General features: G+C 46.4%; 2 protein-coding genes across 2 annotated transcripts in view; one reads left to right on the forward strand and one right to left on the reverse strand.

Annotated features, from left to right (window-relative positions):
- Window positions 1–22,697, forward strand: part of LOC114588147 (beta-1,3-galactosyltransferase 1-like) — a 62,271-nt gene that overhangs the window by 30,438 nt on the left and 9,136 nt on the right. The gene's annotated exons all lie outside the window — the stretch shown is intronic.
- Window positions 10,952–21,162, reverse strand: LOC114588105 (beta-1,3-galactosyltransferase 1-like). Its single transcript, XM_077921715.1, has 2 exons — window positions 21,074–21,162; window positions 10,952–12,678 (listed from the first exon to the last, which is right to left on the reverse strand). The coding sequence occupies exon 2, from the start codon at window positions 12,596–12,598 to the stop codon at window positions 11,471–11,473; it is 1,128 nt and encodes a 375-aa protein (XP_077777841.1). The 5' UTR covers window positions 12,599–12,678; window positions 21,074–21,162; the 3' UTR covers window positions 10,952–11,470.

The following is a 22,697-nucleotide window of genomic DNA, read 5'->3' on the forward strand; positions in this document are numbered from 1 at the left end:
AATCACTGGCCAATACGGTAATGGTAACTGCAGTGCCGGATTTAGGGCAGCATGAGCAGTATACCTGCACAGGGCACTGAGCCAAGGCAGTGCAAAATCATCATCATCATCAAACAAACCTATATTTATAGGTTTTATTTATTTATTTATCTTGACTGTGTTGCCATCTCTCAATACAGTATTGAACGGAGATGGTATTGTCGCACACAGATTTAGACATGGAAACTCCTCTGCAACAAATAGATTGGAAAAGCCCAATGATTGTCTGTTCTGTCTCACGAGCTCCATTATCGATTGTATATCAAAGGGATAGGCTTACCTCGCTCCCCAACCCAATATTTTATTCAAGTTGGCATCCCCGCCCCCTTGGTCACCCTAATATGAGATCCAAATGTCGCCTCCCCTCTCCTTCCTGCCCTCACACATAAGACTGGTCCTGTTTGTCGTAGCCCAGCGTTGCCTAGGTGAGAGAACTTTTGTTTGTCCTGTGGAAGACTGTATGGCATCAAGCTGGAATAATAGAGGATAAGTTACTTAGCAACCAAGGAAGCATTAGGACAATCTGATTTAATTAAGGTTAACATGAGTGCTCCTCAACAAAATTGTAATGTTTTAGACCAGTGTTTCCCAAACTTGGGTCTCCAGTTGTTTTTGGACTACAACTCCCATCAATCCCTGGCCACTGGTCCTGCTAGCTAGGGATGATGGGTGTTGTAGAGGCTTGCTGGTTTAGAGGCTTGTTTTGGGTCCAAGTAAATTAATCTTCCTCGACCTCATCTGTTTTGCTTTGGCCTCCCCTCTGGTTGTGGGTCAGAAGCTCTAAACTCACACCCCAGTCCTGAAACAATCTCTGCAGCCACATCGAGAAACAATTCCAGGATCAAATATGCTTTCTCACTAGCACACCCTCCAACATTTCTCTGTTGAAAATAGAGACGTGACGTCCTATTCCATAATACAGTGGTATCTCTAGATACGAACGCGATCCATTCTGGAGCCCAGTTCGCATCTAGAGGTAAACGTAACTAGCAGCCGCATATCTGCGCACGCATGGCGCGTGACATCATTTTGAGCGTCTGCGCATGAACAAGCGGCGAAACCCAGAAGTAACGCACTCCGTTACTTCCAGGTTGCCGAGGAGTGCAACTTGAACGCGCTCAACTCGAAGCATATTTAACCCAAGGTATGACTGTAATCATTTTATTATTTATACCCTGTCCATCTAACTGGGTTGTCCCAGCCACTCTGGGCAGCTTCCAACATATATAAAAACATAATAAAACAAACATTTAAAAGCTTCCCCATACTGGGCTGCCTTCAAATGTCTTCTAAAGGTTGTACTGTAAACAGCAGTACCTCAGGTTAAGTACTTAATTCGTTCCCAAGGCCCGTACTTAACCTGAAACTGTTCTTAACCTGAAGCACCACTTTAGCTAATGGGGCATTGCACTGCTGCTGAGTGATTTCTGTTCTCATCCTGAAGCAAAGTTCTTAACACGAGGTACTATTTCTGGGTTAGCAGAGTCTGTAACCTGAAGCGTATGTAACCCGAGGTACCACTGTAGTTACTTATCTCCTTGGCTCGGGGGTCACATAACTCCATACCCTCCAATATTTCTTCGATGAAGATAGGGTCGTCCTAAGGAAAAGCACGACATTCCAGGATCAAATAAAAACCGGGACAGCTTCTGTAAATCTGGGACTGTCCCTGGAAAATTAGGACACTTGGAGGGGCTGCTCGGGGTCCTCTCCATCTTTCTACATCCTGGCCCAGTCCATCCACAGCCCCAAACCACAGATCAAAGTCCTGCCCCCAGTCCCTGTCAGGGGGGCACCTTCTTCCAAGTCCATTGGCCCAGACCCCCCTTCTCTCTCTCTCTCTCTCTCTCTCTCTCTCTCTCTCTCTCTCTCTCTCTCTCTCTCCTTAATCCCAACTTATCTGAAGCGCTTCATGGGACCCAACCAAGGCAGGTAACCCTCCCACGGATCAATTCAATGACATTTGAAGTTCATTTTTTATAAATACCATATTAGATTAATGTCTGGTTAACTACAACAACAATTTCCCACTTTTTTCTAATATACACAATATCTTCTTATTGTTGCTCTCTTTTGCTTTCAACATGGGTATTCTTGTTTCTTCTTTTTTGTGTGTCTTCTCTTACTCTGTGCACTTGTAATTAAAAACAAAACCAGTTTTCCTTCAGTCTATGTCACCCAAGCTGAAACCCTAAACCTTTTCTTTCCCTGCCAACTAACACACATACCGGTAGATTAAGGAGGAGCCTCACCCCTCCCTGTTTCACACAGGCTTAGTCCTATTGATGACTTCCCGGATGAGTTGATCACTGGATTTAACAGCTTGCCTCCCAGGAATTGTTGTAAACAAAATCTGCCCTTATTCCCTTATGGGGAACACAAGAGGCTTTATAGAGTCCTTTGTAGGTTCTCCATCGGTAGGAGAAAATAACAGAGGCCAACCAGAAAAGCAAAGCAGCTAGTAAGCCTGATCTTTATTGAACTGTTGCAACAGGGTGCTCCCCTCACATGCAGGAAAAGAGGAGGACCCATAATCAAGGTGTGCCTGCCCTTATATAGACATTTTAAATTCCCTGCCCTGGAGCTCAAGACCACCCCTCCATACATCATACCTACATCACAGAAGGGGTGTAACCCAAGACCACCCCCAACAAACATTATACCTATATCACAGAAAAGGTGGTCTACAACAGAAATTTGAATGCTGTTGTTTTTCCTGTCTGTCAGGTTATCTGAGAATGCCTTATCTGATTGCCTTTCCTGGTAGTCTGGCCATTCCTTTGAGATGGTGATTACCCAATTCCTGAGACAAGAAGAAGGTTCACTCACCCCCTCCCTCCTTGCAGAGAAAACATTTGGTCAGTTTGGGAGTCAAAATGCTTTCAGGATGTCTTCTTGTGCTACTCCAGACATGTGGTCCACATATCTATGTACGTGCTTGGTTGTTACATTTATGAACATTTATTCTATATATAAGACCTTAATTTTTTTTATTTCAGAATGCTCTGACAATACATGAGGAATGAGGAAGAACAAGAGCCCAAAATGTTTAAGAAAGGAAATCTTACCGTATGATTAGCTCCAAATACTTTCCAAATCTACTCCAATATGCTACTGGTGCAGGCATTCAGATATTATCATAAAAGTATCTCTATGCTTCTTTTTCTAATAGCAAGGATTTGCTTAACTCAAAATGCCTTCCCCTTGTCATCATCCACATCATGGGTAGGCAAACTAAGGCCCAGGGGCCGGATCCAGCCCAATTGCCTTCTAAATCCAGTCTGCGGACGGTCCGAAAATCAGCGTGTTTTTACATGAGTAGAATGTGTCCTTTTATTTCAAATGCATGTCTGAGTTATTTGTGGGGCATAGGACGTTGTTCTTTTTCTCTTTTTTTCAAAATCTACTCCGGTCCCCCACAAGGTCTGAGGGAGGGGGCCAAAATGCTGGTCCATCTCTCCCTCCACAGTAAAAGTGGGGCTGGAGGAGTCCCAAATACCTGGCTTACATTTTGCTCGCACCAGGCTACCAATCCAATCAACAACACCAAAAACCTTGCATTTTCACTTGCCAACAGCAAAAGGATATTTGAAAAGGTGGCTCTGTTTGTTCTGTAGTAGCAAATTTACATTGGCCTATTTAGAAATTCTTGTAGCTGGTTGCTGTAATTTTTGTATTTATTATTTTCCTTGTTCTCCACCCCCCCACTCCAAATAGCTTATGTGAAATCTTGCCTAGAGAACTTAAACACTTGCCACTTGGGTGGTATTTGGGTTTGTCCCAAATAAAAGTTTTGCTGAACTGAGAATTCTGACATTTTTACTGTGTATTTCCCTGTTTAGGGAAGTTTTTAATGTCTGATGTTTTATTGTGTTTTTAATATTCTGTTGAGAACCACCCAGAGTGGCTGGGGAAACCCAGTCAGATGGGCGGGGTAAAAATAATAAATTATTATTATATTATGTTATTATTATTTTATAATTGCGTCTTTCAAAATTTTGTTAGCATGGATGGCCCTTGCTAGGGCTTAAAACATGATGCTTCAATTAAGAGAATCAACAACAATCAGTGTTGGATTGTCTTTTAATTATTGTGGTTCTCTCCCCCCCCCCCCCCCCATGTTTTCAGCTGTTCTTATTTTTATCTGTAAGCTTTTGTTGGCGTCTCTCAGTGCTGCACAGGCTGGGGCAACCTTTCCCAGGCCAATTTGGGCAGTGTGGCATCTTCCTAGGATGGGAAGACCTTCTGGTAGGCAACTCCCGGCAGTGCTGCGACTTACCCCAGGGGGCTGTGTGAGTATGGATGTTGGGGGGGGGGGAGAAAAGTGTTATAAGAACTCTAAGGTCTCAAATATAGAATAAATGTTCATAAATGTACAAGACAAACACATACATGGGTATATAAACCACGTGTCTGAAATAGTACAGGAGAGCAATCCTGAAATCATTTCTCCTGCGTATTCCCCATCTTACCTTAATGGCACATGGCAATTTATAATTAATAGCTATATCCCACGCCTCTTTATACCATTCTCCCATTTTGTATTCTGCTTGCCCCTTCCACTTCTTAGCTATCATAATTCGTGCAGCTGTCAATAAATTTGTGATCAAGTATTGCATAGCCCGCGAACATTCCACTCCATCATAAATTGATAATAATGCTACCTCTGAACTTTTGGTGAGCTTTAATTCAGTGATTTCTGTTATCTCCTTAAACACCCTTTGCCAGATAAATTGTACATATTTACACTCCTACCACATGTGAAAATAATTCCCGGTTTCCTGTGTTATAGGAATTCTAAGATCTTACATAAAGGTAAAGGACCCCTGACAGTTAGGTCCAGTCGTGGTGACTCTGGGGTTGCGGCGCTCATCTCGCTTTACTGGCTGGGGGAGCTGGTGTACAGCTTCCGGGTCATGTGGTCAGCATGACTAAGCCGCTTCTGGCGAACCAGAGCAGCACACGGAAATGCCGTTTACCTTCCCGGCAGAGCAGTACCTATTTATCTACTTGTACTGCGTGCTTTCAAACTGCTAGGTTGGCAGGAGCTGGGACCGAACAACAGGAGCTCACCCCGTCACGGGGATTCAAACCGCCAACCTTCTGATTGGCAAGCTCTATGCTCTGTGGTTTAATCCACAGCGCCACCCGCGCTGTTCATAAATGTACAAGGCAAACACATACATGAATATATAAACCATGTGGCTGAAATAGTACTGGAGAGCAATCCTAAGGCCATTTTGACTCTCCCAAATTGACCACAAATATTTCTCTGCAAGGAGGAAGGCAATAGGAAAATATTTCCAGTTGTCTTGGACTGTAAGGGCTTACACCTCCCTTTTTGAAAACAGTCTGGCAAGTATCTGTTAAGCTGAGCAAACTATCAATATGTAAGAATTTCAGGAAATGAAGCATTCTCAAAGGAATAGCCAGGCTACCCAGAAAATGCAACCAAGTAAGGCATTATCAGGTACCCCAGCAGGCAGGAGAGAAGCAACACTTTCAAATTTCTTTGGAGACCACCTCCTTCTGTGGTGTACATATGGTGTTTGGGGGGGGGTCTTGGGCTACAGGGTGGGCAATTTCAAAAGTTTTTATAGGAACTTGCACACCATGGTTCAGAGTTCTCCTCCCTCCTGCATGTGGTGAGTGGGGACCCTGTTACAACAGTTTATTTCCTTTAATAAAGAGCAGACTTACTAGCATCTTTGCTTCTCGATATACTCTGTTTGGCCTGTGTTATTTTCTCCTACCAATAGGGAACCCGCTTAAGGACTCTATACAGGCTCTGGAATACCCTATAAGGGAAAGGGAGCAATTTTTTTGCTTATAACACAAGCATCTGTCAGAAGAAAGAAAGTGCACTTTTCTGGAGCCTCAAGGTGCAAGGATTCCCAGCCCAGACTGCAAACCCATTACCACGAGGAGGTAAAGTGATGCTAAATTGTAGCTCATATAGATGTATGTAGGTTCCTCCTGTCCAGCTCTCGTGAGACGTACTGTTCTGCAGAACGGAGAGAGATTGTGCAGTTAAATGAGGACCTGAAGCTTGAGATACAGAGAGATTTGTGCTTGCCTATGAGACATGCTTTCTCAAGAACAACCAACCCCAGAGTTCCTTGTGCATAATAGACCGCATGGAGGAACTGTCGGTGAAAGGCTGGTGAAATTGCTCCCAGGGGCACAGTAGAAGACAGGGCTGCCGCTTTACAGGCCCAAAATATAGAGGTCTACTTGACACCCACGCTGCCATGGCATGCTGCAAATGCAGTTCACAGCTGTTTCTGATGAGCTTTCTCATCATTTTCCTCCCAAAAGGTTCATTTGGGTTCTTATTAACAAAAATCAGCAACGTGTGTTATGGGTTTTTGGGCAACACCAATAACTGGCAGAAGCCGAAAGAAGTTTCAGTACGTGAAAATGTTGTTGGAGACTGACGATTTCATTATATCCGTGGCCTGGAACATATTCCCACCCGGAGTCTATTTTGGGGTGGCCTCAGGGTATACACCCCTTCATGGATCACTGCCTTGCCATGGTGAAGGGGCTTGAATAACTCAGAGAAGCTATGAGCTATGCCGTGCAGGGCCACCCAAGATGGACAGGTCATAGTGGAGAGTTTTGACCAAACGTGATCCACCTGGAGCAGGAACCGGCAAACCCCTCCAGTATCCCTGCCAAGAAAACTCCATGGACAAAGACAACAGGCATATAAAAGTTATGACGCTGGAAGATGAGCCCCTCAGGTTGGAAGGCGTCCAACATGCTACTGAGGAAGAGCGGAGGACAAGTACAAGTAGATGCAGAGCTGATGAAACGGCTGGGCCAAAGCCGAAAGGACGCTCAGTTGTGGATATGCCTGGAAGCAAAAGGAAAGTCCAATGCTGTAAAGAAAAATATTGCATAGGAACCTGGAATGTAAGAACCATGAACCTTGGTAAGTTGGAGGTGGTCAAAAATGAGATGGCAAGAATAAATATTGACATCCTGGGCATCAGTGAACTAAAATGGACGGGAATGGGCGGATTCAGTTTGGAAGACCATCACATCTACTACTGTGGGCAAGAATCCCGTAAAAGAAATGGAGTGGCCCTCATAGTCAACAAAAGAGTGGCAAAAGCTGTTGTCAGGGGCTCAGGAGCAGAGGCGCAGAGGAGAGAGGAAATGGAGAGCGAAGGGGAAGAATCTGAGGGCAGCGGAGGGCAGAATGACAGTGACCCGAGAGATTCCATGAGCCTCTCCAGTGAATCAGAAGATTCCCAGAAGGGAGCGCCGGGGGCCAGGGCAAGGGGGGTCCCAGGGGGGACACACCAGAAGCAGGGGGCCAGCGGAGACTCCCAGAGCAGTAGCTGGAAATCAGGGCCAGTTTCCCCACCGGAGCGTAGTGGGGGGGGAAGAGTCTCATAGGTCAGAGTCAGCGTCTCCTCCGGCAAGCAGGGAGGCGGAGTCAAGCCCAGCTGGCATCCCTGAAGGGGGAAGCAGTGACAGGAGCAGTGTAGCCGTTAGGAGGAAAGTGGGAGGCTGGGCGCGCGCGCCAAGTTCAAATGTGCAGGCGCGCGGGACAGCAGAAAATCCGGATTGGGAACCAGGTCCCAAAGCCCGCCGGAAGCAGGGGGAGGAGTCAGAGGAATCCGCGTCCGAAGAGTCGAGGAAGGGTGAGACCTCGGCGGGCAGGAGGACCCAGAGGAGAAAGGAACAGAGGAGGAGGTGGAGCAAGGCGAGGGTCTTGAACTGGTGTACGGGGGGAGGAGATTCAGATGGAGCTTCGACGGTCTAGAGTTTCAGACGTAGGGCTGCGCGCCACGGCTGTAAAACCAGTAATGAACTTCAATAAAGACTTTTGTGTATAAAGAGATACTGGCGTTGGTCCTCTGTGAGCTGGGACCTGAGGCGGCTCTGACAGCTGTACTATGATGCAATCTCAAAAATGATAGAATGATCTCGATACGAATCCAAGGCAGACCTTTTAACATCACAGTAATCCAAGTTTATGCACCAACCACTGATGCTGAAGAAACTGAAATTGAGCAATTCTATGAAGACTTACAACACCTTATAGAAATGACACCAAAGAAGGATGTTCTTCTTATTATGGGGGATTGGAATGCTAAAGTAGGGAGTCAAGAGATAAAAGGAATAACTGGCAAGTTTGGCCTTGGAGTTCAAAATGAAGCAGGGCAAAGGCTAATAGAGTTCTTCCAAGAGAACAAGCTGGTCATCACAAACACTCTTTTCCAACAACACAAGAGACGACTCTACACATGGACATCACCAGATGGGCAGCATCGAAATCAGATTGATTATATTCTCTGCAGCCAAAGATGGAGAAGCTCTATACAGTCAGCAAAAACAAGACCTGGAGCTGACTGTGGCTCAGATCATCAGCTTCTTATAGCAAAATTCAAGCTTAAACTGAAGAAAGTAGGAAAAACCACTGGGCCGGCAAGATACAATCTAAGTCAAATCCCTTATGAATACACAGTGGAAGTGAGGAACAGGTTTAAGGATTTAGATTTGGTGGACAGAGTGCCTGAAGAACTATGGATGGAGGCTCGTAACATTATACAGGAGGCAGCAATGAAAACCATCCCAATGAAAAGGAAATGCAAGAAAGCAAAGTGGCTGTCCAACGAGGCCTTACAAATAGCGGGGGAGAGAAGGCAAGCAAAATGCGAGGGAGATAGTGAAAGATACAGGAAATTGAATGCAGATTTCCAAAAAACAGCAAGGAGAGACAAGAAGGCCTTCTTAAACGAGCAATGCAAAGAAATAAGAGGAAAACAATAGAATGGGAAAAACCAGAGATTTGTTCAAGAAAATTGGAGATATGAAAGGAACATTTCATACAAAGATTACCATAATAAAAGACAAAAGTGGAAAGGACCTAACAGAAGCAGAAGACATCAAGAAGAGGTGGCAAGAATACACAGAGGAACTATACCAGAAAGATATGGATGTCTCATACACCCCAGGTAGTGTGGTTGCTGACCTTGAGCCAGACATCCTGGAGAGTGAAGTCAAATGGGCCTTAGAAAGCACTGCAAATAACAAGGCCAGTGGAAGTGATGGTATTCCAGCTGAACTATTTAAAATTTTAAAAGATGATGCTGTTAAGGTGCTACACTCAATATGCCAACAAATTTGGAAAACTCAGCAGTGGCCAGAGGATTGGAGAAGATCAGTTTACATCCCAATCCCAAAGAAGGGCAGTGCCAACGAATGCTCCAACTACCGCACAATTGCACTCATTTCACACGCTAGCAAGGTTATGCTTAAAATTCTATAAGGCAGGCTTAAGCAGAATGTGGACCGAGAACTCCCAGAAGTGCAAGCTGGATTTAGAAGAGGCAGAGGAACCAGAGACCAAATTGCAAACATGCGCTGGATTATGGAGAAAGTTAGAGAGTTCCAGAAAGACATCTACTTCTGCTTCGTTGACTATGCAAAAGCCTTTGACTGTGTCGACCACAGCAGACTATGGCAAGTTCTTAAAGAAATGGGAGTGCCTGATCACCTCATCTGTCTCCTGAGAAATCTCTATGTGGGACAAGAAGCTACAGTTAGAACAGGATATGGAACAACTGATTGGTTCAAAATTAGGAAAGGGGTACTGCAAGGCTGTATATTGTCTCCCTGCTTATTTAACATATATGCAGAATTCATCATGCGAAAGGCTGGGCTGGATGAATCCCAAGCCGGAATTAAGATCGCCGGAAGAAATATCAACAACCTCAGATATGCAGATGACACAACATTGATGGCAGAAAGTGAGGAGGAATTAAGGAACCTTTTATTGAGGGTGAAAGAGGAGAGCGCAAAATATGGTCTGAAGCTCAACATCAAAAAAACGAAGATCATGGCCACTGGTCCCATCACCTCCTGGCAAATTTAAGGGGAAGAAATGGAGGCAGTGAGTGATTTTACTTTCTTAGGCTCCATGATCACTGCAGATGGTGACAGCAGTCACGAAATTAAAAGACACCTGCTTCTTGGGAGAAAGGCAATGGCAAACCTAGACAGCATCTTAAAAAGCAGAGACATCACCTTACCAGCAAAGGTCCGTATAGTTAAAGCCATGGTTTTCCCAGTAGTGATGTATGGAAGTGAGAGCTGGACCATAAAGAAGGCTGATCACCGAAGAATTGATGCTTTTGAATTATGCTGCTGGAGGAGACTCCTGAGAGTCCCATGGACTGCAAGAAGATCAAACGTATCAATTCTTAAGGAAATCAGCCCTGAGTGCTCACTGGAAGGACAGATCGTGAAGCTGAGGCTCCAATACTTTGGCCACCTCATGAGAAGACTCCCTGGAAAAGACCCTGATATTGGGAAAGATTGAGGGCACAAGGAGAAGGGGACGACAGAGGACGAGATGGTTGGACAGTGTTCTCGAAGCTACAAACATGAGTCTGACCAAACTGCGGGAGGCAGTGGAGGACAGAAGTGCCTGGCGTGCTGTGGTCCATGGGGTCACGAAGAGTCGGACACGACTAAACGACTAAACAACAACAACAGGGTATCCGAGAAACCTGGCAAGTGGCATTCTTATATATTAAGCGCTAATAAAACACTTCTCAGATTGTATCATCGTAACCACAGCATTATTTTAGACAATACTTTTCTCCCACTTAGCGGCCCGCAAAGCAACTTACAATAAAGAAACACAAACAATACTAAAAAACAAACAATACTAAAAAAATAAGATTTGTTGTTGTTTAGTCGTTTAGTCATGTCCGACTCTTCGTGACCCCATGGACCAGAGCACGCCAGGCACCTCTGTCCTCCACTACCTCCTGCAGTTTGGTCAAACTCATGCTGGTAACCTCGAAAACACTATCCAACCATCTCGTCCTCTGTCGCCCCCTTCTCCTTGTGCCCTCCATCTTTCCCAGAAAAAAATAAGATACAGATATATAAATAAATCAGTTTAATAAAATCATAATAAAACAAAAGACATAGATTATATGAATTAAATAGGGAACAACGGGGTTTTCTTACACAGGCATTTAAGTCTCCGGCCAAAATTATAAGACAAGTGAAAAAGGCATTCAGTCAAAAAAATTAAGTCTGTTATTGGGCTCCCCAGCGTAGCTCCAAGGTCACTACAAGGCCCATCAAGACCCATCTGCCCCTACCAATTTTTAATGATGAACTAGGCTCTTTTGGCTTAGGGGAGGGTTGGCTGCTATGTGCTGCCTGCTTTCTAATGTTTTTTATTTGTTTTGCGGGGTGCAGGTGTTTTAGGGTTGGGGGGGTTCTGGGCATTCCCAGTTCTTCCTCCTCCAAAAACTAGGTGCGTCTTATGGTCTGGTGTGTCTTTTATAGTGAAAAATACGGTGCTTCTTCTGAATGCTCTTCCCTGGTTGAGGATTCACCTTTTTAACCTTATCTCATCCTTCAAAGAGAACAGGGAATGGCTGGGTTAACATCTTTATGGTGATTCATGTATAAATAATGCTGCATTGTGTGTTGGGAGAAGCTCTTTGAAAACAGAGTGTGCATATATGTTTATAAATATGAAAAAGCAACAGAAGATGACAAATGCGTCTTTTGCACAACTGGCAACAACCCAAAGAGGCAGGTCCTTGCAAGTCTGGTTCTGGTCCTGAAAGCCAGGCCAAATCTGCAGCAGCTCCTCTGGCCCATAGTGATGCACCACCACCACCTTGGAGAACTTGCACTTCTCATACTTGACTTTGAACACGTTGAAGAGACCCCTGGGGCTGTTTGTCACGCTGATGCCCAGCTCATACAGGCAGATTCCCATGAAGACATCTTCCATGTTAATGACCCTGATGGTCTTTGCTACCTGGTAGATTTTCTTGGCCAGATCCCCAGAGAACACATACCCTGGGCCTGCGCAGTAGGGCGGGTAGGTCTCATTGGGGTACACCTCCTGTGGCACATACCACTTGCAGGCCTTTTCACGCACTGGCTTTGTTTTCCAGTAGATGTACCCTGTCATGTAGTTCTTCTTGGGTGGCAGGTGAGGCTGCAGCAGGTGGGACACCATGTAGTTCACATTGAGAAAGATGTCACTGTCTGCCTTCACCACGTAGGTGGCATTGGGGCAGAACTTGCTTATCCACTCCATGCCCATCAGAGTCTTCAGGGTAAGGTTGTTGTAGGTATCCAGGAAGTCCTGCTGAATAATGTCTCTGTGGATGGAACTCTCCTCTTCCAAAAGGGCCTGGAGCGGGTATCCAAATTTTGGTTGGACACCCGTCAGAAAGAGACGAAGAATGGAAACCCCAGGCACTGAGCTCTCGTTGCCCCATGTCTGCCGGATGGCCTGCCTCGTGGCAAAATCCTGGGGCTCAGTTATCACCAGCAGGATCAAGAAAGGGCTCCTCTCCCAGCATTTCTTTGGCTCGTTGAGAAGGAACTTATAATCAGTGGAATAGACAACCTCCAAGGGATGCCGCTTGGCCACTGGTGGTGGTGGGGAAAGCGTCTCGAGAGACTCCCATTCGTTCTTCGCAACAAGTAGGAAAAGGAAAGCAGAGCAGGAAATGAAGAGCACTACAGTGGGCAAATTCTGCAGCTTGGTCATGAGCATCTTCCTGGCACTTTCACTTGCCGACTGTACGTGGGTGGGGGAGAGATCCTGGCCACCTCTATCCTGTTTCCAAAGGCAACCTGCAAAAGAGAAGCCCAGTGAAAGGGAGGTGAATTCTGTTCTCTCTCTCTCTCTCTCTCTCTCTCTCTCTCTGTGTGTGTGTGTGTGTGTGTGCACGCACACAAGGGGAGTTTTTGGCATAAGGCTGGGCGCACGGAGAATGAGTCTGCCAACTGCTGACACACTCAAACCTTGCTCATAACACCTGCCTTCTTGCCCTTGCAATCTGTTTCTGGAAGGAAGATATGCACTCTCGGGGATTGGCATTATTCACTCAACCCATCTATTTACAGATCCATTGAAATCCGAATAAAGTGTTATATGAGTTTATGGGTGCCAGACTCCTGAACTCCTGGATACAGTAAGTGTTAAAATATAAGCCAGACCAGCTTCCTGATGAGGTAATCACCTGGGTGATGAGCCATTAAAGGAAAACAAAGGGAAGGGGCTCTATCTGAGACAGCAAATGGGTGGGGCCCCTCCCCCAGCTAGAAAGGCAAAGTCAAAGTTTGGGGGACTGTGGTGTGAACTAGAGGAAAAGCTGCAGGCTGAAAAGCCACAGAGGCAGAGCATGATGTTTGATTTCTGCTGGGATCCACAGCTGTGGCTACGGGAGAAACAATAACTTCTTGGGGTGATTATGCTCCGGCCCTCTCCATCATAGGCTCAGGTTGTATTTATGTATGTGTCAATTAACCATATAAAGACCACACAGTCTCCACTGTGCCTCACTTCCAAAAAGTAACACAAACTCTGGGTGTGTGCCAGGGTGTCTGGTAAGTGAAAAGCTTGCACTGATGGAACAATTGCCATTGTGCTACATGGAATTCCTCCCTGTATTTCCCAATTAGGCCATAAAATTTGGAATGCATGCACTGAAAGAGCATCAGCATAAACAAAAATTCAGCAGGTGCAGGAGGCAAATTGAGCAATACAGGTAGTCTAAATCTCAACATGTTTAGAGCGCTACGTTATTCATCTGAAACAGGAATAGCTTACACATTGTACATGTGATGCTAAAATGGCAAACTTTATACACGTTGGGTGGAATTATTGAATTACTGCTAAATTATCTGTCTCCTGAGAAATCTCTATGTGGGACAAGACGCTACAGGTAGAACTGAATATGGAACAACTGATGGGTTCAAAACTGGGAAAGGAGTACAACAAGCCTGTACTGTGTAATGTCTCCCTGCTTATTTAACTTATATGCAGAATTCATCATGCGAAAGGCTGGACTGGATGAATCCCAAACTGGAATTAAGATTGCTGGAAAAAATGTCAACAACCTCCTGTACTTGCCCTAATTGGCAGGTTACATAGGCTATATTTGGCCACAGAATACCTTTAACGAAAAGGAAGCAATTACGAGTCCTGCCTCATAATGGGGTGAGAGTTTCATAGTTTGAAGTGAAGAAGTACTTTCTTTTATCTGTCCTAAATCTTCCAGCTTCACTGAACGTCCACAAGTTCGAGCGTTATTAGAGAGGGAGAAAAGGCTTTCTAAATCTGCCTTCTCTATGCTATGCATAATGCTGGAAGGAGCAGGTCTACAGCTGGAGGGTACTTCTGAATTGGACCCTGTCACTCAGGAGCAATCACAATTGGTAAAACTTGGAATAAAAAGGAAGAAACCTTGCAAGAATTGACATCTTCACTGTGGTGATGCATCCAAGACATGAGAGATTTGGATTCCCCCTAGTTTTCATTTTCTGTTTGCTCTGCCAGAGCAAGAGAGCAAAATTTATTTTCCTCATAGATACATGTTCCCAAACACTTTATCAAAGGGAAACGTTGAAGCTAGCTAAGTTGCCAATCAGATTTTCCTTCATTAGTCTAATTCTCCCCAAACTTCAGGCATCATTTCCTCTGAGTTAGACAATAAAAGCACAATTTCATGTGGGAACAAATTGATCGTGTGGACTTTAACCTTGTATATCAACACTCCAAAACTTTACATTGTGTTTTATTGATGCTGTTCGGTGGAAAGAGCAAACAATAAAACAATAGCTGGGCGATGTTCCTCCAGCATCATGAGGAGCCTCTTCAGTGGGGCTGGTGAGTCTGGGTCTCACCCCCTAGGCCAGATGGACAGGGCCTTGCAGGGAGCGACTTTCACTCCTCACAGCTGGGCGATGTTATTCCGGCCTCATGAAGGCAGTGTTAGGATATTTCCTTTTTTTAAAAAATGATATTTATTAAGAAATTTTAAAATTACAAAGAAGTAGAGAGAAAAAGAAGGCAAGAGAAAAAAAAATAAAAAAATAGAAAGACAAACGGCAGTCAAACAAGACAAATCAAAAGCAAAAACAAACACATAACACATCAAAATCACAAAACAAAAATAAACCACAAAAATTTAAAAACAGATCCAATATTCCCAAATCCTTAACTGTCATAACCTTGTTTCATCGACCTCCTCACACCTCCCTTTTTTGTATTCTAGTTATTAATTATAACAGCAAATCCTTTCCATTTTTCATAATATCCTGTCATTAAATTACCTTGATCTATTTTAACCTATATTACATAAAAAACCCTGAAATTTAAAACTTAAATCTTATTTATACCAATTTCTCCTAACCTTAACATATTCTTGCAAAGCCAAATAATTTCATTCCAACATTTTTCTAATATTCATTAATTTTTCAAAACAGTCCTAAATAAATTTCCCCCCAATCTTCATCCAACGTCTCTTCCTCCTGATCCCGGGTTTAGTCAGTCCTTTCTATCCCATCCATCTAGTGGCAGTGTTAGGATATTTCCATTCCACCTTAAAAGGGAGCAGGCTTTGTGAGTCACAGAGTCTGCGTATTTCCTGTTCACAGGAAGTTTATGTTTTGTCTATTGCTTTCGTTTCTCTCTCTGTGCCTGAGACATCGAAGCAGGCAGTCATGTTTTCTCTTTGTTGTGAGCAACGCTGAATAAAGTTGTAAATATGCTCTCTTGAGTGCGTCTTTCGCTGTACGAACTCTGCTGATAGAGCGTGCTCAAGTCCTTGGAATGTGGAAAGCTATTTCTGAGGCTTCATGTCGCTAATTAACTGATACTGCGTTTCTACGAGAGATCGATGGATCGTCCGGAGACGGCATGGGGCATGATGGCCTTTGTCTCCCGGGCAGTATCCCAACAGGCAGCCCTGTTTAGGGAAGTTTTTAATGATGGATATTTTAATATATCTTTAGCCTTCTGTTGGAAGCCGCTCAGAGTGGCTGGGGAAACCCAGCCAGATGGGCGTGGTAGAAATAAATTATTGTTATTATTATTATTATTATTAGTAGTAGTAGTAGTAGTAGTATCCTCTTCAGTAGGGCTGGTGAGTGTGGGCCCTGCTCTGCTCTCCATCTCAGGACAGGAGTCCAAATAGTAATAGCTCAATCAACACCCCCCTTTCCCTTTTCTTTTTGGTTAATATCCATCCTGAAGAGAAGAACTGATGCACTTGGAAGCTTGCTCATTACTTTCAATCCATCTTAATAAAGGAGCTTTGCTGCTGTCGCTCCTTGGGTTTTATCTCATGGGCTGCCATGGACCAATAGGTGTGCCTGTATTGCTTTCAGATTCACAGTGATTCATATGTTTCCCTTCTCTAGTTCATGTTATTTGTTTATAAGGTTGGTTTCTTTGCAGCTCAATAAACTGGAGGCTCTCCTCTTGCTTCAAGAACTTGTTAACCCTATTGTTAAATATAGTTTTTGATAAACTACTTATAGGTCTTAATTACTTGCGAGCATTTTGCTGAGATCCATTGCTGCCCTTGCCCTTCTCTAGACTTCAGTCTTGGCTCCAGTACAGATTGAGCTGACTTGCCTTTTCTGCTTCTGCACCAGAAGAAGCAACAGCTTTCTGATGAATATGGAGAAATGGTCCAGGCACACCTGTGCTTTCTTTCGGGGGGGTTCCATGTCTTTTTTCTTTCTTTTTTGCAATTTTGCCAAAAAGCTCAACAAACAACTTCCCCTCAACAAAAACTCAACAAATTTTCCCTCCCCCAAAAATTCAACAACTGCCCCCCCCAAGTCACTTCAGCAACTTTTGTGTCCTGATTTTCACTGTTTGAAATATGGCAACTGTTATGTACTGAGTTGAATAGGATCCAAAATGCAGCAGTCTGGTTGGTCCTAGAACAATGCAGCAGTATGATTGGTCTGCAGGAGCCACCCAATCCAGCTCCAGATGGAAGTGAATCCACAACCTGATTGGCCTACAGGAAAATTCCGGAATTAGCCAATCACGTGCAGCCCATTGTGTAAATAATGTATATAAAGCAAATACTTTGGGGAAACTTTCATTCCTCCTCACCACTATGAGCTGAATAAAGAGCATGAAATCCACTCTAGACTCTGAGTATATTTCACTGGCGACGAAGGTGGGATCCCGCTGAGCTGACTGCCACACACAGCACCGCAGCACCGCCAACTGCCACACCGCTGCCTTGCACCGTGTATCCAGCCTTCAGCTCTGGGACCCAAGGAACTCAGAATGGCAACCGACAGCAGCTTCTCACTGATCAACCCAGCATCCGGAGACTGGGAAGCGTATGCCTCCCGTTTCACCTTCCTCCTAGAAGCCAAAGGGGTCACCGACGAAGAAGACGCCAAGAAGAGGGCGATATTCTTCAGCGTCTGTGGAGAGGAGATTTTTGAAATCGCCCGGGCTCTCCTTGCACCTGAAGACGTTGCTACTGTTCCATACAAAACAATAATGGAACGGCTGAAGGGGCACTTTTCGCCGCAGCCCTCAGTGGTGGCCCGTCGAAATGCCTTCTATGCAAAGCGGCAAGCCCCTGGGGAAACCATAACTGGCTTTGTGACCTCTCTCCGCCAAGCCACCCAGTTCTGCAAGTTCTCAGAGTTGGAGAACATGCTTCGTGACCACCTCGTTGGTGGCCTGAAGGATGAGAAGATGCAATGACGCCTCTACGCTAAGAAGGACCTAACGTTCCAGGTTGCTCTGGAGGAGGCCCTGGCAACGGAAGCTGCCGAGAGGTCGATGCAAGAGACACAGCCGAGCCTGCCGTCCCAACCGAGGGTCCATCACGAAGACCTCACCGACGACTCAGGATCTGACAGGGAGGAGGTGCACTGAGTACAGCAGTGCACAGACCACAGCTGCCTTGACGAGAAGGAGGGAACTGCGCAAGCTGCGGGGAGAGTCACGAGAAGAGGACCTGCCGTTTCCACAACGCAGAGTGCAGGCAGTGCAGAAAATCGGGACACATTGCCCGGGTGTGTCGGGGTCAGCCCACCCTACACCAGCCATCAGATGACCGATCCAAGAGCCCCAGGTCCCGGGGCCCAACGCACCAAGGCAACTTGACGGAGCTCATGGACTTCCAGGTATACCAGTTGCCCCACCCCAACATAGAGAAAATTTATGTAGAGGTAAAGATAGAGGGGGCCCTGTGCCGCATGGAGCTTGACACGGGTTCAACTCTATCCATAATCTCGGCAAGGACCTTAAGGAAACTGTGTCCTAGTGGGGGTCCCAAATTCAGGCCGGCCCCATTTACCCTACGGGACTTCCAGAAACATAAGGTCCCCGCAATGGGGGTGGGGACCTTCAGGGTGTAATATCGAGGGCGGACATGGCAACTGGACTTGCTTGTGGTCAAGGGCCCCTACATTAGCTTACTGGGATTGGCATGGTTTGGATCACTGGGGCTAGCCGTCACCGGAGTGAACCACATTAGCTTACAAGTGGACGTGGACGCCATATGCAAGGTATTTCCGGGGGTTTTCGATGGGAAATTGGGACAGTATACTGGCCCCGCCCCATTGCTCTACAGCTTGACCCCGCAGTACGACCTGTCAGGCTCAAGGCCCGCCGGGTCCCGTTCACCCTGAAACCCCGTATAGACAAGTAATTGGACCGGCTCGTGGAGCAAGGAGTGCTGGAGCCGGTGCCTAATGCCCCCTGGGAAACCCCGATCATCACACCCGTCAAGCCTAATGGTTTGGTCTGCATCTGCGCAGACTACAAATGTACCATAAACAAGGCCCTCACGGCCCACGCATACCCAGTGCCAGTGGTCAGCCATGTCCTTGCCACCCTGGCTGGGTCAAAAATTTTTGGCAAGCTGGACTTGGCCCAAGCATATCAACAGCTGCCAGTAGATGAGGCCACAGCAGAGGCACAGACAATTGTGACGCACAGAGGAGCGTTCAGGATAAAGCGGCTGCAATTCGGTGTCAGTGTGGCACCAGGCATATTCCAGAATCTAATGGACTCGCTCCTTAAAGGGATTTCTGGCGTCACCCCCTTCTTCGATGATGTGTTGATTGCTGGGCCCACACCAGAGGAGTTTGAGGACCGCCTCCGCACCGTTCTGCACCGTTTCCAGGCGGCGGGTCTCAAGGTGAAGCGGGGAAAATGTCTACTAGGAGTGCCTCAGGTGGACTTTCTGGGATTTATGGTGGACGCAGAAGGGGTCCACCTGACTGGGGACAAGGTACGGGCCATTTGTGATGCCCCAGCGCCCAAGAGCAAGACTGAACTTCAGGCCTTCTTGGGACTATTGAACTTTTACCATTCCTTCCTTCCCCACAAGGCAGCGGTAGCGGAGCCCCTACACAGACTCCTGGACAAGTGGACCCCTTGGGTGTGGGGTCAGCTCCAGGAGACCGCATTTCAGGCAGTCAAGGACTTGCTCGTCTCTAACTCGGTCTTGGCACACTTCGACGAGAGGCTAACGGTGGTGCTAGCATGCAACACCTCGCCCTACGGCTGTCCTGGGACAGCAACTCCCGGATGGAAGAGAGGTGCCGGTGGCATACTTTCCCCAGACACTCAATGCAACCGAGCAGAACTACTCGCAAATCGACAAGGAGGGTCTGGCAATCGTGAAGAAATCATTCCATGATTTCTTGTACGGGCGGCTCTTTACTGTGGTGACTGACCACAAGCTGTTGCTTGGCTTGTTTGCCCCCGAAAAGCAGACCCCCCAAGTGCTGTCTCTTCACGTCCTCAGGTGGTCAATTTTCCTTGCCAGCTACCAGTATGCACTGATTTACCGCCCTGGGAAGGCGATGGGCCACATGGACGCCTTCAGCAGGCTACCACTACCGGAAACAGGCCCCGACCCAGCACCTGCGCAAGAGGTTATGAGCCTGGAGCTGCTTCCCGACCGCCCCATTCAGGCACAAGAAGTTGCACACCATTCCAAGAAAGATAGGGTCATCTCCCGGGTCCTGGACTGGGTGTGGAGGGGATGGCCCAGCAGCAGCCCCAGGCCAGAATTCGTGGTCTACACAACCCGCAAACACGAACTGTTGGCCCACAAGGGGTGTCTGTTATGGGGAAGCAGGGTCGTTGTTCCCCAGCCCCTCTGCAAAAAGGTCCTCACAGCCCTACAGGGGACACACCCAGGGGTAGTGAGAATGAAGGCCCTTGCCAGGAGTTATGTGCGGTGCCCGGGGATCAATGGAGAGATAGAGGCCTGGGTCAAACACTGCCAGGCCTGCCAAGAATCCCGCCCAGATCCCCCAAGGGCCCCAGTCCAGTCCTGGGAGTCCGCCCGAGTACCATGGTCATGCCTGCATGTGGACTTCGCTGGCCCCTTTCAGGGGAAAACATTCTTCATAGTGGTGGACTCCTACACCAAATGGCTGGAAGTCGCACTGGTACCATCCACTTCCACGTCCGCAGCCATCCGGGTACTACGCAGGCTGTTTGCAACCCACGGGCTCCCTGACACTCTTGTCTCAGGCAACGGAACCACATTTACGTCAGGAGAATTCCAAACCTTCACAGCGCAGAACGCCATCCGCCACATCCGCTCGGCGCCATTCCACCCTGCAACCAATGGCCAAGCAGAACGCATGGTGCGAACCACCAAGGACACCCTCCGCCGCATGACGCAAGGGGATTGGGAGTACCACCTCGCTACATTCCTTCTAGCACAGCACAGCACCCCCAGCTCAACGACTGGCCCTGCTGAACTTTGTGTAAATAATGTATATAAATAATGTATAAATAATGTGTAAATAATGTATATAAAGCAGATACTTTGGGGAAACTTTCATTCCTCCTCACCACTATGAGCTGAATAAAGAGCATGAAATCCACTCTAGACTCTGAGTATATTTCAGCAACCTTAGACTAGGTCTCCTCCAGAGACAGTATAAAAACACAAGGGGCTGCCATATGAGAGACGGAGTGCTCAGCCCCCAGCAGCCCCCAGCTCACTCACCTGCATAAATCACCTTGTCACCTTTGGTGACCAAGCAAATGGTTAAATAAATACAAGCCTGATCTATGAAACACCTTTGCCATCACCAATTTCAAGGAAATCTCATTCAGTGCTCCAGGTATTTGTTCTCTCCCTCCTTGAAGGACCTCTTAGTTGTGCCTTTCTACCCCTCTCCCATTCTCTTCTCTGAGGTGCCTTTTGCCACATCTCAGGTGAGCACTTACCTGCCTGAGGTGCTGTTCACTCAAGGTTGCAACCTGCCTTTGAAAGAATACTCCAGCTGCATGTCAGCTGCAATTTACCTTTCCCCGGGGAGGGTGTGGCACAAGAGGAACGGACAACGCCTACGTAATCCAGCTAATACAGAGGGGAGGGAGCAGGGACTCTGCTTCCAGGAGAGTCTTTTTTCCAGGACCATTGAGGCACCTGGAAGGACTCACCACCTGCATGCCAATCCCATGCTGAATCTCACACACACACCAAAAAAGAAGAACATGCCCCTCAGAACCCAAAGCCAAATACAAGAACAAGATGAAAGGGATAAATTTATTTTCTATAAATGTATTTTATTTAAATGATTATTTTATATAAATTATATACATGTGCCAATGGGTGTTATCATAATGCATACCCTCCATCATTTCTCCAAATAGGGATGCCCTGTTTGTTTGTTTGCTTGCTTATTATTATTATTATTATTATTATTATTATTATTACTACTACTACTACTACTACTACTACTACTACTACTATTCTATTTATACCCTGCTCTGGGTGGTTTCCAACATATAATAATAAAACATTAAACATTAAACTTCCTACTTCTGGGTCTCAGCAACATGGCAGGCGGACCGTGAATCGGACAGCTATGTCAGATTCGGCTTTGTGGAGTGAAGGGGAAGAGTGTGAGAGTGATGCGCCTCCCCCCAAAAACCCATGAGGAGCATTGGGGTGTCCTGGGATCCTGCGGCTCACTGATGGCGCTGCAGCGAAAGGAATGGAGTGGGGGGGGGGAGCCAAAGGCACTGGTGAGCTTGGCACCAGCACAACTCCACAGAATCAAAGCCTCTGATCCAGTCACGAGTGGTTTCCTTTCCAGCATACTGTGTCAATTGGAAGGTGAGGAAATATTAAGGAATTAATTAGTTTGGCTAATTTCGGCAAGAAAATGGAAGTGAAAAAAGGAAGTCCACTCCCACTACTGGTGCTATAGGCACAAAATATATGTGTGGATGAAATTTACTTTGGAAGAGAAGTTAACTAATGAACAATTAGGATTAAAAGACAAGGTGATACTTAGAGTCTTTGTTCTGCCTCTAATGCATATGCAATTAGAGTTACCCAGTATAAGGATATCATTAGGAGAATGTGTAATTCTAGGACTGGACAGAAGCTTATGCATATTCATTCCTTAAGAACTGTATATCAGAGAGTACCCGCTCTGTAAGCACTGCTCAGAATTTGGAGCTGATTCCTCTGAGTCAACTTTACTGGCCAATAAAAAATAGTGACGCGGGTGGCGCTGTGGGTAAAAGCCTCAGCACCTAGGGCTTGCCGATCGAAAGGTCGGCAGTTCGAATCCCCACGGCGGGGTGCACTCCCGTTGTTCGGTCCCAGCGCCTGCCAACCTAGCAGTTCGAAAGCACCCCCGGGTGCAAGTAGATAAATAGGGACCGCTTACTAGCGGGAAGGTAAACGGCGTTTCCGTGTGCGGCTCTGGCTCGCCAGAGCAGCGATGTCACGCTGGCCACGTGACCCGGAAGTGTCTCCGGACAGCACTGGCCCCCGGCCTCTTGAGTGAGATGGGCGCACAACCCTAGAGTCTGTCAAGACTGGCCCGTACGGGCA

Source organism: Podarcis muralis, chromosome 17 (genome assembly GCF_964188315.1).
Source record: "Podarcis muralis chromosome 17, rPodMur119.hap1.1, whole genome shotgun sequence".
NCBI classification, from domain to species: Eukaryota; Metazoa; Chordata; class Lepidosauria; order Squamata; family Lacertidae; genus Podarcis; species Podarcis muralis.

Excerpts from the sequence above, each read along its gene's own strand:
- LOC114588105 (XM_077921715.1), bottom strand. The coding sequence starts at position 12,598 with ATGCTCATGACCAAGCTGCAGAATTTGCCCACTGTAGTGCTCTTCATT.